This window comes from Cicer arietinum, chromosome 6 (assembly GCF_000331145.2).
Source record: "Cicer arietinum cultivar CDC Frontier isolate Library 1 chromosome 6, Cicar.CDCFrontier_v2.0, whole genome shotgun sequence".
NCBI classification, from domain to species: Eukaryota; Viridiplantae; Streptophyta; class Magnoliopsida; order Fabales; family Fabaceae; genus Cicer; species Cicer arietinum.
The window spans coordinates 17034369-17049928 of NC_021165.2; the positions used below are offsets into that span (position 1 = coordinate 17034369).

A 15560-nucleotide genomic window follows, 5' to 3' on the forward strand; every position below is an offset into this window, starting at 1 on the left:
AAGAGTTGTATCCTTTCTCTACTATGCAATAATTCTCCTTAAGCTGTTCTCTATAATTGCCTTCCAAATTACCAAAGACAGAGAGGATACCGATATTAAAAGAGAACTGCCAATAATCGAGTAAAATTATGAGTTAGAAAAACCATAGTGCATTCTGTGTAAATCTAATAGTTCCTATTGGTGCAACAGGATACTGCAGACACACTATGCAATAAAATTCATTACGAACCTTTTTCATTTCATGGAAAGAGTTGATGACATGTCCAATAGTGGCCCATGATTCCAAGGAGGAAATGACATGGGATTGAATAAGAGGGATTAACTTCTTGATAGATTCAGGGGAAAGAGATGTTTGAACAAGTTTCCTAATGCGAGAGTGGTAATCTCCTTGATGAAAGAATAATGCAGAAGAACCAATAAGCTTCTCTTTGCTTTTGGGATATGTAGGCTTAAACAACTGAGAATGAGTCACCAACACAAATCTTGCAGCCTCTGGACTTGCTAACATCACGCATGGGCATCCAAGTATATGTGTTTTAAATATTTCTCCATATCTGATTAACATTAATTTGTACAATTATAATCAAGTTAGTAATTAGCACCTCCACCATAAATTAAGATTTGAAATATGTTTTTGCTTATTATTATAATTAAGGATGAATGAAATAGAAGAGATGAGTGAAGAACCTTTTCTGTTTAGAAGCAAAGAAGATGTTAGGGTGTTGAGAATAAAGTTGGAGTGTTTGTCCAATATAAGGCCAACCCATTGAACCTGGGGGAAGCTTAGGCTTGTGTAAGTTATAAGAGTGTTTGTTTAAGAATGGAAAGGAAAGAAGAGTTGAGAGAAAGATAAGGAAGAGAAAGAGGAAGATAACAATAATGTCCATATGCACACGCTTAGCAACTTGGAGTTGCAGGCGTGAAAGGGAATTGTGAAATCTTATACGGTAGGTAGGTAGCTAAGGAAATATATAGATGATGATCATTTTGTGTTTAGTTTGGTTTATATAGACGCAACGCAATAATACGCGCGCAATATGGATCATAATTGTCGATGGATAAGACAATCTAATTATGTAAACGAGATTACTTATCAGGTTAAAACGCACACTAACTGTAGTAACAACAGATAACTCATTTTTTAAGACTGAAATATTTTATTCAATTTTACATTACATTAAAGGTGGAAATAGACTATATAGTTATATTTTGCAAAACTAAAAGGAATTGATGTCTAGGTTTGACACGTGACAGATCATTTTTTTTTTTTTTAAGTTTGAGTTTGATTTTTATAAAAATACTATAAGTTTACTTAAAAATTTATTTAATATTAAATTTTAAATAAGTAATGTGGTGTATTTTTAAATAGACTCGTAAAATTATAAGTTATTGAAATTAAATATATTTGACAAGTTCTACGTTATTATAAAACATGATGTACGTCGGTATTATGAATATTTTGATCGATCATTTTTTTAAAATGTATTCGATTGGCCATTTAAATTAAGAGTTGTGATACATTTATCTATTCAATTTTAATCTTGGTAATTAAATAAATTGTTTCTATTAAAATTTTCATTTCAATTAAAATCATAACAAAACATGTTAATTTTTAAATGTACCATAGAAGCCTCCAATATAGGTTTTGAGATTTAGCATAGCATTTTAAAAAAAATGACTTTATATGACATCATATATAATTCAATCTATTTTATAATATTTTTAAATATGTTAAAAATAATGTCAACTAATATGATTAAATTACTAAAAGATTATTATATTTATTATTTAATATAAATTTCAAAATATAATATACAACGATTATAGCAATATAAAATGGTATTCATATTTACTTAAGTAATCGGTCGAGTAGGTTTATAAGACTCGTTTTGTGGTCCTTAGTCCGGCTTTTTATGATAAAGTATCATAGCTCTTTTCAACTATAATTATCGATAAAGTATCATAGAGTTGATTAAAATAATATATGTTAAAATAGTCTCACATTATTTAGTATTATACAGAAAAGACTATGTGGCTCTAATTCTTCATTACAAGATACAACAGATAGAAATACCTTAATTTATATATGATTATTTTCATTTCTCTTATATTTATGTGTTAGAGTCTTATGAGACGTAGTTCAGACATTTGTTTTAAAGAATGTGATTACGTTGAGGAATATAAGGTATTTGAAAGTAGTTCTCATAGTGTTATTTTTTGGTGTCAATAAATAACAATAGTGATTTTTTCTCCAATTTTAAATTTTTTACGTTATATTATTATGTTTTAATTATATATCTTTTTTATTTTTCTGTGTTTTTCTCAACAAAATAATCATTACAAGTTAACACATCTAAAATAAAGAAATGTAATGAGCTTTAAAAGAATCACGAAAACAGAGACATAATTTAGTGGCATTACAACTTGTGAACAAGCTAAGCTGCTAGGGATCCAAAAGATGAAATAGAGAGGAAGGAGCAACCTAGTGATTTGTCAAGCACATGTTTAATTTCGTCCAATGATTTAGCTCTGTAATAGTGGTTATAAAAATAGTAGATGGTTGAGGTCGAAGATGATGAAATGGAATAATGCAGGGTAGAGCTGCGGAGAGGCACATAAAATCTTAGGGTGGAGAACTTGTCTCTTGCTTTATTAAATGTAGAATTTATATTGTACAGGATACCAACAATGGACACCACACTTTTGTTTTTTAGCACATAATAGCTCAACCAACAAGTCTTACATAGTCACAAAATTATGATTACAAGTCTTAGGTACACTTACAGAGAAATAAAATGTAGAATTAATTTTTAGATTATTTTTGAAATAACTAAAAGAATAAAAAGTAGAATAAATATTTGTGAATGTGTATAAAAGATCATGCAAGAATAATCCCAGTTCAATGCTCCCCTTTAATTCCAGCTCAAGAAGTAAATGGTTTCACAACTTCAACATGAAAGATTCTTGGAGTGTCAGCTTAACATTCTACCACTATGAGCTTAATGAACCTGCACACTCACAAATAAAGACATTCATACACTCTTTTTACACATTGAGAGAAGTAGAAAAAGAGAATGATGTAATATATTGATGATGTGATAGAAAAAGATGCACAAAAATAAATAAGACGTTGAATGAATAAAGAAATAATAAGTGTTCATTTATCATTGTTGTTGTGAGATAATGATAAAACAGAATAAAACCAATAGTTAAGACTCAAATAGGAGCAGCCCATTTTTCATCAAGACTAGGTCCTCAAACTTAACACAATTCAAAACTCACCTTGATAATTAACCAAACTAGAATTTTCTCATAAGCGTATGTGTGACTTACCATGCTACATAGAAAACTAAGACAGTCCTTTAAAATTGCCAAGCTAATCAAATATGACAACACTTTACTCTTTCCTTCACATCCAATAAAAAAGCTATATTCTGAAAGTTTGTATCGAAGGAACTTTAGAGTATTTAGGCATCTTTCATAAACAAGAGAGTATTTAGGCATCCAACACATTGGTCACATATACTTTCCTACCTATAATGTCACACCTTTTGACTCTGATGACAAAATTTATGATGAATCCACTCGATTGCCCCTATGTTTTATTTTTTCATATTGCCATTGGTCCCGTGCATATTTTCAATTCAAATTAAGACAGGATGCTACCTGATTAACTAGTATGAGCTCTTTACTAAACCAAAGTTGCGCACTTTATGTAGGTAAATTCTTCTCAGCTAAGTTTAAACTTTAAAGTTTACATTCAACAAGCATGGATGCTACTACACAAAATATAACTACTAACACCTGCTTATTTTAACCCACTCACAATGAACAAACTATAATTGATTATTGGGGTTAGATATCGTTTTCAAATGAAAAGTGAAATAAAAAATCTAGCGATTTGTGACCGGCTTTAGCTTCTATTTTGTGTTTCAGGATTCAATGTTGGTCACAATTCTCTTCAACCATGGATTATTGTGTACCCTGTTTTGAGTAACGTGTTAAGGTCCTCACAGTGGTGTACGTTAATTTACATAGGGAAAAGGACAGCTAAATGACGAAAGCTCGCTTATAATATGATACTAGTAGAGCTGTCTTTGGCACTCCCCACCCCTTTTCAAAATAAATTCTAAGTACTTCATATGCTCCATTCTTCCATGTGATGAGTTCGTATATGTATGTATTATTTATAGAAAATGATATCGTTGCCGACATCAACAGTCATGTCATTCTTGAAAAAATTTACTAGTTTTTATCAGTGATAGGAAATCACAAGAGTCCCCTAAGATTCGGTTTATTTCTGAACATCGAAGATGATAAATCTACTACTCGAGTCGAATGTCATTGAATTCAAAAGAGTTAGTTCGAGTTAGATCTGAATTTAAATGGATTTGATCAAAATGTAAATTGAATTGATTTAGATGACTGAATTCTTAAGTTTATTTATATCGATAAATAATAGAAACAGGAGAATTGTTGTCAACTTGGAGTTTTAAGGGGTAATAAATTTTATGATAATTCATTTAAGGTGATACTAATTATTATTTTTAAATGTAGCAACTAATTAATATTGAATAAACCATTTTCAATTCAATATATTGCAATTTATATATGAATTATGATAATGATAAATATATCAATATTTGACAATAATAATTTAATAAAAATATTATATAATTTTTTTCAATTATTTACACTTTGTTTTTAAATGTGAAAAATGATTAAATACATTGATTATTGGGAATAAATACAAAGCAAGTAAGATATATGGAATTTTTTTTTCCAACCAAGGTCACGTATTTGATAGAAAAAGATATAGAGTGCGTTTGTTTGAGTATGAATAAAAATAATTTTTAGTTTAAAAAGTTTAGAGATATTTATTAGAGATTGATTTAATTTTTTTTTTGTTTATTTATTATCATAAAAATGATTTTTAATCTGTTTGTATACAATTTTATAAAAGTGATTTTTTAAACTATAAAATTATCATTAAAAACGTGAATTTTTTAAATACATTAACTTTTTACTTTTCTAAAATTACTATAAGTATATTGTCATAGTTTAATTAGTCATAGATTGTACTTTAAGTACTCATTAAAAAACAATAAATAAATCTACAAAGCAAAAATAAATTCATATCAACATATGAATAAGAAAAGATAAAACGACTCAAATAAAAGAAACGACAACAAAAATGATGTGGAGAAATATTAAAAGGAGAAAAAATCTTACATGTGAAAATATATATATGATGAGTTGCAAGGAAGAAAACTTACATAATAAAAAAAAAATTCGGAGTTTTTAAAATTGTGAGACAGTGAAAAACTACTATTTTTAGTTTTTCATTCTTAACTAAAAAATAATTTTTTTAACAAAATGATTTTTCAAATGATACAAATATCTGTTTAGACTGAAAAAAATATATTTTTTTCATTTTAAAACGTCATTTTTTTTATGAAAAAATAATATTTAAACAACATACAACTTTTTTTTTATGAGGAAAACGTGTTATGCCCCAAAAAAAACTAGAATCATCCAGAAAAAGAAAAAAGAAAAAACATATACTCTTAAGACATTAGAAATAAAAACTAACAGAAATTCTAAAATCCTAATGGAACCATGTAAATCAAGTCCATGTTTGACAAGACCACCTGATTTGCTTCTCGTAACATATGTATCCAAATAATTATCCCCTCATCTTGGTGAATATAATGAGCCAGACATCCTCTAGCAAACCTACATCATACTTGAATTACTATATACATTTATACGTCGAAATCTTCTATTCCAAGCTATCTTTAGACCATAATAAATGCCCATAGCTCCTCTTCCACGGCTAAAACACCTAAACAAAAAACATGATAAATATATATCATATCCATTTTGGTCCCTCGGGAAAAATAAAACACAACTCATTTTAGTCTGAAAAAAAACCAATAATTTTATTCTCTTATAAAAAATAAACAGTGCACTTTAATCGGTTGTCACAACCACTCAAGATGAGATGCCTTTGTCACAATTCGAGCCTCAATTAGAGAGTTTGCCACATGGAATCATTTATTTTATGTTTGAATAATGTGCGTTGAACTTTTTGTCTATTTATTTCTAAAAAGAACGAGTAAATATCAATATATAATATAATTAACTCATATAATATCGATATTTATAATTGAGTTAAAATTTAATAATTTTTTATTTAATTTTATATTAAACTTTACATAAGTATCCAACTAGAATTTTAATATAATTGTATTATATATTTGCAAAAATAATATTGTTTTTAGTATTTATAAATCATCAACATCTCACTTTAATCTCTCACTAAACACAAATTATTTATTTTAGTAAACGTAACTTCCATCGAGCCATTCATGGAAGAAGAAGAAAATGAAAATAAGGATGAAGAAGATGTAATTTAATGATTTTAAAAATATTTGAGGTCATAAATTGGTTTGTTGTAGATTAAAAAAGTGATTTAAATTAATTTTATAATTTAAAAAATGATTTTTATGAAAAATCATCCTAAAATCTCAAAAGATATTTCAAACTTATTTTTTTATAATTAAGAGATTAATTTAAAAATTCAATAAATTAGATACTCATTGTTAAATATTTTAACGTAGTAAAAATCTAACGTTTTTGAAAAAAATATATCTATCAAAAATGAATTTTTATTATAAACTATCCAAACTAATTTCTCACTTTAAATATTTTTTTAGATTTCATTTTCAAAAATAATTGTAACAAAAAATATAAATATGTAAAATTATTTTTTATGAGAAACTATTTAAATCAATTTCCCATTACATTTTTTTTTTTAAAAAAAACTCTTTTAAAAATGCTATAACATAAAGATGAAATATTATAAAATTGGTTTAAATATGTCATTGGTCCTTGTAAATATATCACTTTTTATTTTAATCCCTGTAAATTTTTTTGTTTGAATTTGGTATTATAAATTCAGAGACGACTTTGGTTCATAACTTACAAAAAATAGTGCTTGTAAACAATGATAGCACTATAAATGTATACCAACACATCATCATTTATGATATATTAAAAATTAAAATATTTTATATTATTTATTAATAAATTTATCATTTAATAATTCACTACTAGAAAATTGCATTTTAACTGTCATTTTTAGCGTCGGCCCCCGACTCCGACACTACTTAGCGTCGACTAGACCGACGCTAAGGCACCAAATTTCATTTTTCAATTTTATTGACAATTAGCGTCGGAGTAGCCGATGCTACGTAAAATAAAACAAACGCTAGTTTATTCATTTAATTTTTTATTTTTTATTTTCATATGTAGCGTCGGAGGGGCCGACGCTAGGTTATTTTTAAATTTTTTAATATTATTTGTAAAATCAGATTGTAAAATTAAAAGTTTGGGTTTTAAAATAACCTTTCTATCTGAGTCCCTACGTTTTGAGTTCTTCTTTAAATCCCTAAGTGTTGAACCCTTCATACATACATTGAATCCTTCTCTCACACTTGAATCCAATCCATCATTGATTCTCATTCCTCTCAATGCCGTGAGTATAGCCGTCGAACATGTGACCTATCGAACCAAACACCTTCACTCTCAGAGTCGGTCACCGTCCCCCTCTCGAACTCCGTCACGCCAATCTCAGAGTCGCCGTTCAGTGTCCCCGTCGCACTGTCATCTGTGGTCGATTCTCAAGGTAAGTGTCGCTGTCTCACTCTCAGTGTAGCCATTTAGGTTTATTGCATTTCAGTTGTGTATTCTTGTTTAGGTTTTATGACATTTCAGAGGTTTTCTTCGCCCTGACATTCTTGTGTATTTGTTAAAAAGGATTCAAATCAGATAAAACTCACTCACAAACAAAGGCCACCCTTGGTTCACTAAGTAACATTGGTACCTCTTAAGTCACCCCCAAATTCACTGCCATTGACATTGGTACCTCTTAAGTCACCTCCAAATTCACTCACAAACAAAGGCCACCCTTGTTCACATACTTGATTTGGGTTCCCTGATTCCCAAGCTTGACCATTAGTGAAACCATACCAGTGTGCTTTAATACTAGTTTCTCAATGAATGTTAGGTTCACTGCTCTTTTGGCAATGAATGACAAGTATTTGTCAAAATTTAATCCAGATAATATGACAAGAATATTTGGATTTGCTGCATGAACTGTTGCAACTCCTTGCACCATATACCTTCAATTCATAATAACAAACTATATGATTTGCTTGCATGAACTGCTGCAGATTTTGTGTTGTAAGTGTAGCTCTGAAGTGTAAATGGCAGTGAATTTGATGGCAGGTTTAATAGTGACAAGGATAATAATATTTAGAAATGCAAATGGCAGTGATTTTGATATACAAGTTCTGAAGTGTTTGGAAATGCAGTTTAGAAATTCAAGCATGTTTAGAAATGCAGTTTATGAAATTCAGTTTAGAAATGCAGTTTAGAAATTCAAGCATAATAATATTTAGAAATGCAGTTTGTGATATTCAAGTATGCAGTTTGTGAAGTTTGTGATTTTGTTAGTCTTACAAAAAATTCAAGCATGCAGTTTGTGATTTTGTTAGTCTTACAATTAAACATGCATGCAGTTTGTGAATTATGTGTTAGTCTGACTTTGATTCAAGCATGCAGTTTGTGAAATCCAAGCATATGCAGTTTGTGATTTTGCTAGTCTCACAAAAATTTCAAGCATGTTAGTCTGACTCTGATTTCTTTTTCTTCTGAATTATGTATAGTTTGTGAAGTGTTTTGACTGGACTACTTTAATTGTCAATCTGATCCCCTCGACGCAGCGTTGAAGATCATATGGATGACTGAAGTAGTTGAAGGTAACGCTAGGGTTTTCATCCACATTGGTGCTATTCAACTTGAGCTCACATACTGACCAAGCACATACAACTTTTGACAAGACAAAGCCTCCCTTGAATGCTTCGACTGGTACATCTCGCTTGTTCTTCACATAATCTTTAATAGCTTCTATTGATCTTTGCTTTGGAGGAATTGTGGAAAGTTGTCCAATCTGATTTGTATCATGTAAAAATGAAAATTTACTTCTGATGGTAGCACTTCTTGATAGTTGCTAATCCATTATGCACAACTAGACAATATCACTTCATTACGCCTATCATTTTCCAGCATTGCCTCATGTTGTTTCTCATTTTCATCCTTAAAAATCACCCCTACAGCTTTTGGTGTTTTACCTGCAACACCATCCTTAAAAATTCTGTTTTTGGATGTTAGGTTTTTCATGCTCAATTCTGTCAATTCTGTTAGGTTTTTCATAATTCTGTTTTCATGCTCACTTCTGTCAATTCTGTTAGGTTTTTGGATGTTAGGTTTTATAAATTCTATTTTTACTTCATAATTCACTTTTATATTTATTAATTTACTAAAGGGATATATCAAATCATAAAATGTTAATAAATTCGTCTCTCTATCTTGTGGTTGTCAAATGCATTCTTGTTAAAACATTTCATTTTTATGATTGCAACTAAACAAAAATTAGCTTCTATAAAGATGCAAGTTTGCCTCTGGAAGTTATAAAACAAAATATATAACTCAAGTTACCCCACAACAATGTGTCCCTTCTTTAGTGACTCCAGAATCACTCTATGTGCTAATCTGCAATATTAGAGAGGAAATGAGCAGAAACAATGCTAAATATCTACTAGACACAAGTAAATTACCGACTAGATGTGACAGCTAAAAGAGACTTGTGACTGGACATGCACAAATTACTAACTAAGGCTACAACTCTGTATATTTTCTAGTTCATCTAAGTTATATACTCAGGATTCAGGAAACTTCTCTGGAGTAAAGTATTGATATAGTTAGAAATTATACTTGTTCCAAACTGTTACCATTTGAAACCAAACATGGAAGATAATATTTAGGCTAGCAGGCTAAAAGCAATAATGGTACTCAATCATACATGTGCATATCAACCCAGCTTACTCCAGATTTTTGCACTGCAGGTTTTTGTGAGAATTTGCACTGCAGATTTTTATACTGCAGAATTTGCACTGCATATCAACCCAGCTTACTCCAGAATTTGCACTGCAGATTTTTATACTGGTGCAACATGCATATTAAGTAAAGACCTTACAATTTGTTTTCCTTAGACAAAAGAGGTTTAAGTAGAAAATACTCACATTATAAATAAGAGATTGGTCACTTGTAAACTTTCCATTTATCTGCACCACAAAAATAAATAAAGTTAAGCATAAAATGGTTACTCTGGTCCAGTTAATAGATAAAATGATAAGTTGCATTCTACTAATTCCCTGCACACACGTACACAAAGTATGGATGAGTGTATAGGTAATAATTATTAGAGTAACATGATAAATAAATGAACAAAGGAATGAAGTGCATGACTGATGATTCAGTCACATCTCTATCTTGTGGTTGTCAAATGCATTCTTGTTAGTATTCGCACAGTTTGTGAATAGGTTTATATATCAATAATTTTGTTGTTTATTTATCTCTATAATTTTATAACTTATAGGTTCATGAGTTTATTTATCTATATAACTTTTCAAACTTATAGGTTCATGAGTTTATTTAGGTTCAGTTATTTTTCAAACTTATTTAGTGATTGACAAGTTAAGTTTTGGTCTTATAGTAAATGGATCGTACTTGGATGTACAATAGGGTACATGAAAATAGACGCAGATTGAAAGAGGAGTATGTTAGTGGTGTTAAAGATTTTGTGAAGAGGGTTTTGAAACAACCGATTTGTATATCTGAGGGAGCGATAAGGTGTCCGTGTATAAAATGCAAGTGTATGAAGATATCTGCAGCAACTACTGTTAGACTTCACTTGTACCAGGATGGATTTCAACCAGATTATTGGATTTGGACTGAACACGGAGAAGTGAAGCCAATAGTTGAAACAAGGGGAGGTTCGACTAGTAATAGGATTGTGCATCACGACGACCAATTTAATGCAATGGATGAAATGGTGTTTGATGCTTTTAGGCCTTATCGAGATGTCCTTGATGTGAACACTAACATGGGAAATGGCACATTTGCTGAGGATGAGTTGCCTAACGAAGATGCAAAACGATTTTATGACAAGTTGATATCCACCAACAAGCCCATCTACGAGGGGGCTTCCCAATCAATGTTATCAATATGTGTTCAACTTCTAGCAATTAGGTTTAATTGGCATGTTCCACAAAAAGGTATAGATGTTGTTACAAAAATGCTTTAAAGTGTATGTCCAGTAGAAACATGCTTGCCCGATAACTATTACCAAGCAACGTAATTGGTGTCAAAGTTAGGGTTGAAGGTTGAGAAGATTGACTGTTGTAAGAAAGGATGTATGTTATATTACAAGGATGATAACAAGTTATCTGAGTGCAAAAAAATTCATTCTCCTAGGTTCATTCCACGTAGGACTGGAATGGGAAAATACAAAGATGTTCCAGCAAAAAGAATGTTTTATTTCCCTATCATTCCTAGATTACAAAGATTGTATGCATCAACTGAGTCTGCAGCTGAAATGAGATGGCATCATGAGAATAAAAAGAGTTCAAACGTCCTTCGCCATCTGTCTGATGGAAAAGCGTGGAAACATTTTGACGATGTTTATCCTGACTTTTCTAGTGACCCCAGAAATGTAAGGTTGAGTCTATGTTAAGATGAATTTACTCCTTATATTTAAGCGTCTGCTTCTCCGTACTCCTGTTGGCTAGTTATACTCACTCCATACAATCTTCCCCCTGAAATGTGCATGACCAAATCGTACTTATTTTTGACTTGTCTCATACCTGGACCTTCTAATCCCAAACAAAATATAGATGTCTACTTGCAACCATTGATTGATGATTTGCAACGATTGTCGTCCAACGACATTTTGACCTATGATATATCCACAAAACAAAACTTCATCATGAAAGCATGCTTGATGTAGACAATTAATGATTTTCCCGCCTATGGTATGTTATCTGGATGGGGAACACGAGGTAAGTTGGTATGTCCTCATTGTATGGAAGACACAAAAGCTTTCACTTTGAAATATGGCGGTAAGAATTCTTGGTTTGATTGTCATCGTCGATTCTTGCTAGCTAATCACTCTTTCAGAAGAAGTAAAACAAGTTTTACAAAAAATAGGGATGAGAAAAATGGTCAACCTTACATTTACACAGGGCAAGAGATATCGGATGTGGTGAGTAATTTTCCAAAAGTGACTGAAATTGGTTGGAAAAAGAAATTGAATTGGTATGGAGTGATTCATAATTGGAAAAAACAAAGTATTTTTTGGGATCTTCCATATTGGAAGGATAACTTGTTAAGGCACAACCTCGATGTGATGCACATAGAGAAAAATGTCTTCGATAATATATTTAACACTGTTATGAATGTTAAAGGTAAAACAAAGGATAATGAAAAGGCGAGAAAAGACTTGTCTTTATTATGCTTTCGCGGGGACTTGGAGATGCAAGTCTTATCTAACGGAAAGATGGGTAAACCAAAGGCAAATTACACTTTGACATCATCAGATGCCAAGTTGGTTTGTAAATGGCTTAAGGATTTGAGAATGCCTTATGGCTATGCTTCAAACCTTGCTAGGTGTGCCGATGTTGAGAAGGGTACGATACATGGGATGAAGAGTCACGACTGTCATGTTTTCATGGAATGTTTACTCCCAATTGCATTTCATTCCTTGCCAGAATTTGTTTGGAAACCATTAACCGAGCTAAGTCAATTCTTCAAGGATCTTTGTTGCAATACATTGAGGTTGGACGACTTAGTTAAGTTGAATGATAACATTCCAATTATCATATGCAAGTTAGAAAGGATTTTTCCACCAGGATTTTTCCAATACATCTTGCCTATGAAGCAATGTTAGGTGGTCCAGTACATTACCGGTGGATGTATCCATTTGAAAGGTAACTTTTGTGGTTGATTTTTTAATAGATTACTAGGTTTATTATAACTTACTTAATAGACATTTAATGATTAAATGTGCAGATGTATGGGAGTCTCAAAGCGGGCAGTGACAAATAAGGCTAGGGTTGAAGGCTCCATATGCGCCGACTATATACAACGCGAGACAACTTATTTTTGTTCTCATTATTTCAAGTCATTCAATTTGTTGCCGACCACAAATTTAAGTAATAATCGTCATTTAGAATGTGATGATCTCCAACCTTCACTATCCATCTTGCTGAAACGAGGTCGACCTAGTGGGAAGTCTAGAACACATTATCTAACAGATAACGAATGGAAATCTGATCAAGTACACGTGTTGATTAATTGTGATGAAATTAAACCATATCTTGAGTAAGTGTTCATCATAATGCGTGGAAAATTATATTGATGCAAACCATAATACGTATTTACTTATGAACTATGTGATTGTTGACAGCTTATTCTTGGAGAATCACTCAATCAATGAAGAAGACGCATCTAGACGTATACATGCAGAGTTTCCCATATGGCTGAAAGCATATGTAAATAACGAGGCAAATGAAGTGACCAACAAAGACATAATAGCACTATCTCGTGGTCCTTCATCAATGGCAATATCTTGGAACATTTACTTTGTTAACGGGTACACTTTTCACACTAAGGCCTACAACATTGATAAAAAGACAATCAATAGTGGGGTGCATGTAAGGGGTCTTACTGAAGGAGGAGAAGATGATTACTATGGCACGATCAACTATATCATATAACTAGATTACTTTGGTCTGAAGGAGAAGGTTGCATTATTTTATTGTGAATGGTTTGACCCAACAAAAAATAGGGGTACAAAGATTCATCCACAATATCAAATTGTTGATATTAAGATGGATAAACGTTATCGTCCTTATGATCCTTTCATCCTGGTGCAAAAAGCAAGACAAGTGTATTATGTCCCTTATCCAGAAATGTGTAGAGATAAGCGTGGATGGTGTGTGGCAATTACCACAAAATCAAAGGGTCACGTGGAGATTGACAACACAAAGGATGAAATGTCTTATCAATCTGATGGGATGTCACATGTTCTACCAATTGCAGAAATAGAATCCATATCTTGTTTACGTGACAACTCACAAGTAGATTTGTTCGAAGAAATTTTTGATTGAAGATTGTAGTGAAGGGAGAAAGGATAGTGATCGAACATATTACAATAGTATTTTGTATTGCACAATATTAGAGTTTATTTTATGTATTTTGTATTACATTGTGTATTTTGTACTTAAGCAACTTGCTGATTCTGATAAATTGTTTATGTAATATGTATTTTGTGATCGAACATATTACAACTTTCTAATTATGTATTATGTATTTTGATAAATTGTCTACTTAAGCAACTTGTATTTTGATAAATTGTATTATGTATTTTGTATTGCACTGTTTATTTTGTACTTACGTGACATTTTTTATTTACTTTATGACAACATATGACTAAAAAAGGTGGCGGTGATAAAGGAAAGGCTCATCCTACTAGGGGTAAACCAAAGATGTTGCAACCGGGTAAACTTAATGAGCAGCGGGATGTCATACGTCGCAACTTGTCTACCACTAAGCCACTTCATTGTTCGTCTCCAGCCCCGTCTCAGCCTCCAACTTCAACTAAGATGGTAGGACCTGTTGATACTATAACACCACCATCCCACTCGACACCATCTCCCATCCATGCCTCAACCCCTGAGGTATTTGTCTTTATGCCGACTCCAGGTTTAAGTATTCATATCATGAGTGCCTCTTCACAACATTCCCCACATGAGGCTTTGGTAGAGAAGAATGTGGAACAAACTTCCGATGGTCATGAGGATAGGGTGGAAATTGGGGACCACAACCAAGATGATGAGGAGGTGGGTCAAGGGAACGTTTCTCCTATCGTGCTTGTGAGAGATGATAATGGAAAAGTCATTATACGACCTTATGGTAAAGGGTAAGTTACAACAATTGTTTATTTTCTTAATATTAGAAGCATAAGTATAGACACATATTATTTACTTAATACTTTATTTCTTCAATACATTAATGCAGACTCACTCCTAGCAACGCAATTGCAGATGCCATTAGGTATGCCATACAAAAACAATTTCGTGAGCCTATCTATGGTTGGAGTGCAACCACTGACATAATTAGACAAGATTGGTTTGAAAAGTTTGCGGTAAGCCTTTGAATATAATTATATGTTCAATTCATTTTTCTAGCATATATAGGGAGAATTGTGTAATCTGTTTTGTTGATAGTAGTTAGTACATATATACTTTTTTTTATTCCCATGAGAAGGTATCGTGGGATCCTTGTCATAATGATGTTGTGAAACGTCTGTTTGAACAAAAGGCTGCTAAAAGACTATCAGATATGCTTACAAGGTGAGGAAAAAAGGGACTCGACCTAGTTGGATAGGTGAGGAAGCTTGGATTGGTCTTCAAGCATATTGGGAAGGTACATCATTCAAGAACATCTCCAACCAAAATAAGACCAATCGAGCTTCAACAAGAGGCGGAGCTGTCCACACCTCAGGTCGCAAGGCTCATATTGATGTTGCGATTGAGCTCGTATGTATTAAATTTACATTTACTTAAAATTAATACAATTTACTGTTATGATAT

The 15560-nt window shown here is 31.7% G+C and overlaps 2 protein-coding genes across 2 annotated transcripts in view; one reads left to right on the top strand and one right to left on the bottom strand.

Annotated features, from left to right (window-relative positions):
* LOC101500873 (abscisic acid 8'-hydroxylase 4-like) overlaps positions 1 to 984 on the bottom strand; it is a 3001-nt gene extending 2017 nt beyond the window's left edge. The window contains 4 exon segments of the mRNA XM_073369805.1: position 1; positions 3 to 106; positions 230 to 554; positions 688 to 984. The exon segment at position 1 is cut by the window's left edge and continues 33 nt beyond it. Of these exon segments, the coding sequence (XP_073225906.1) occupies position 1; positions 3 to 106; positions 230 to 554; positions 688 to 887 (630 nt within the window). The 5' untranslated portion in view covers positions 888 to 984.
* A 9640-nt stretch (positions 985 to 10624) lies between these two features.
* Positions 10625 to 14075, top strand: LOC101503093 (uncharacterized). The gene is made up of 6 exons (XM_004505342.1): positions 10625 to 11183; positions 11283 to 11620; positions 11915 to 12741; positions 12976 to 13287; positions 13373 to 13619; positions 13704 to 14075. Exons 1-6 carry the CDS (start codon positions 10625 to 10627, stop codon positions 14073 to 14075), a joined length of 2655 nt encoding a protein of 884 aa, XP_004505399.1.
* Positions 14076 to 15560: the final 1485 nt, after the last annotated feature.

Excerpts from the sequence above, each read along its gene's own strand:
- LOC101503093 (XM_004505342.1), top strand. The coding sequence starts at position 10,625 with ATGGATCGTACTTGGATGTACAATAGGGTACATGAAAATAGACGCAGA. Across the intron at positions 11,184-11,282 it reads TTGGCATGTTCCACAAAAAG|GGTTGAAGGTTGAGAAGATT; the intron begins GTATAGATGTTG and ends TGTCAAAGTTAG. Across the intron at positions 13,620-13,703 it reads CAATCAATAGTGGGGTGCAT|GAGAAGGTTGCATTATTTTA; the intron begins GTAAGGGGTCTT and ends TTTGGTCTGAAG.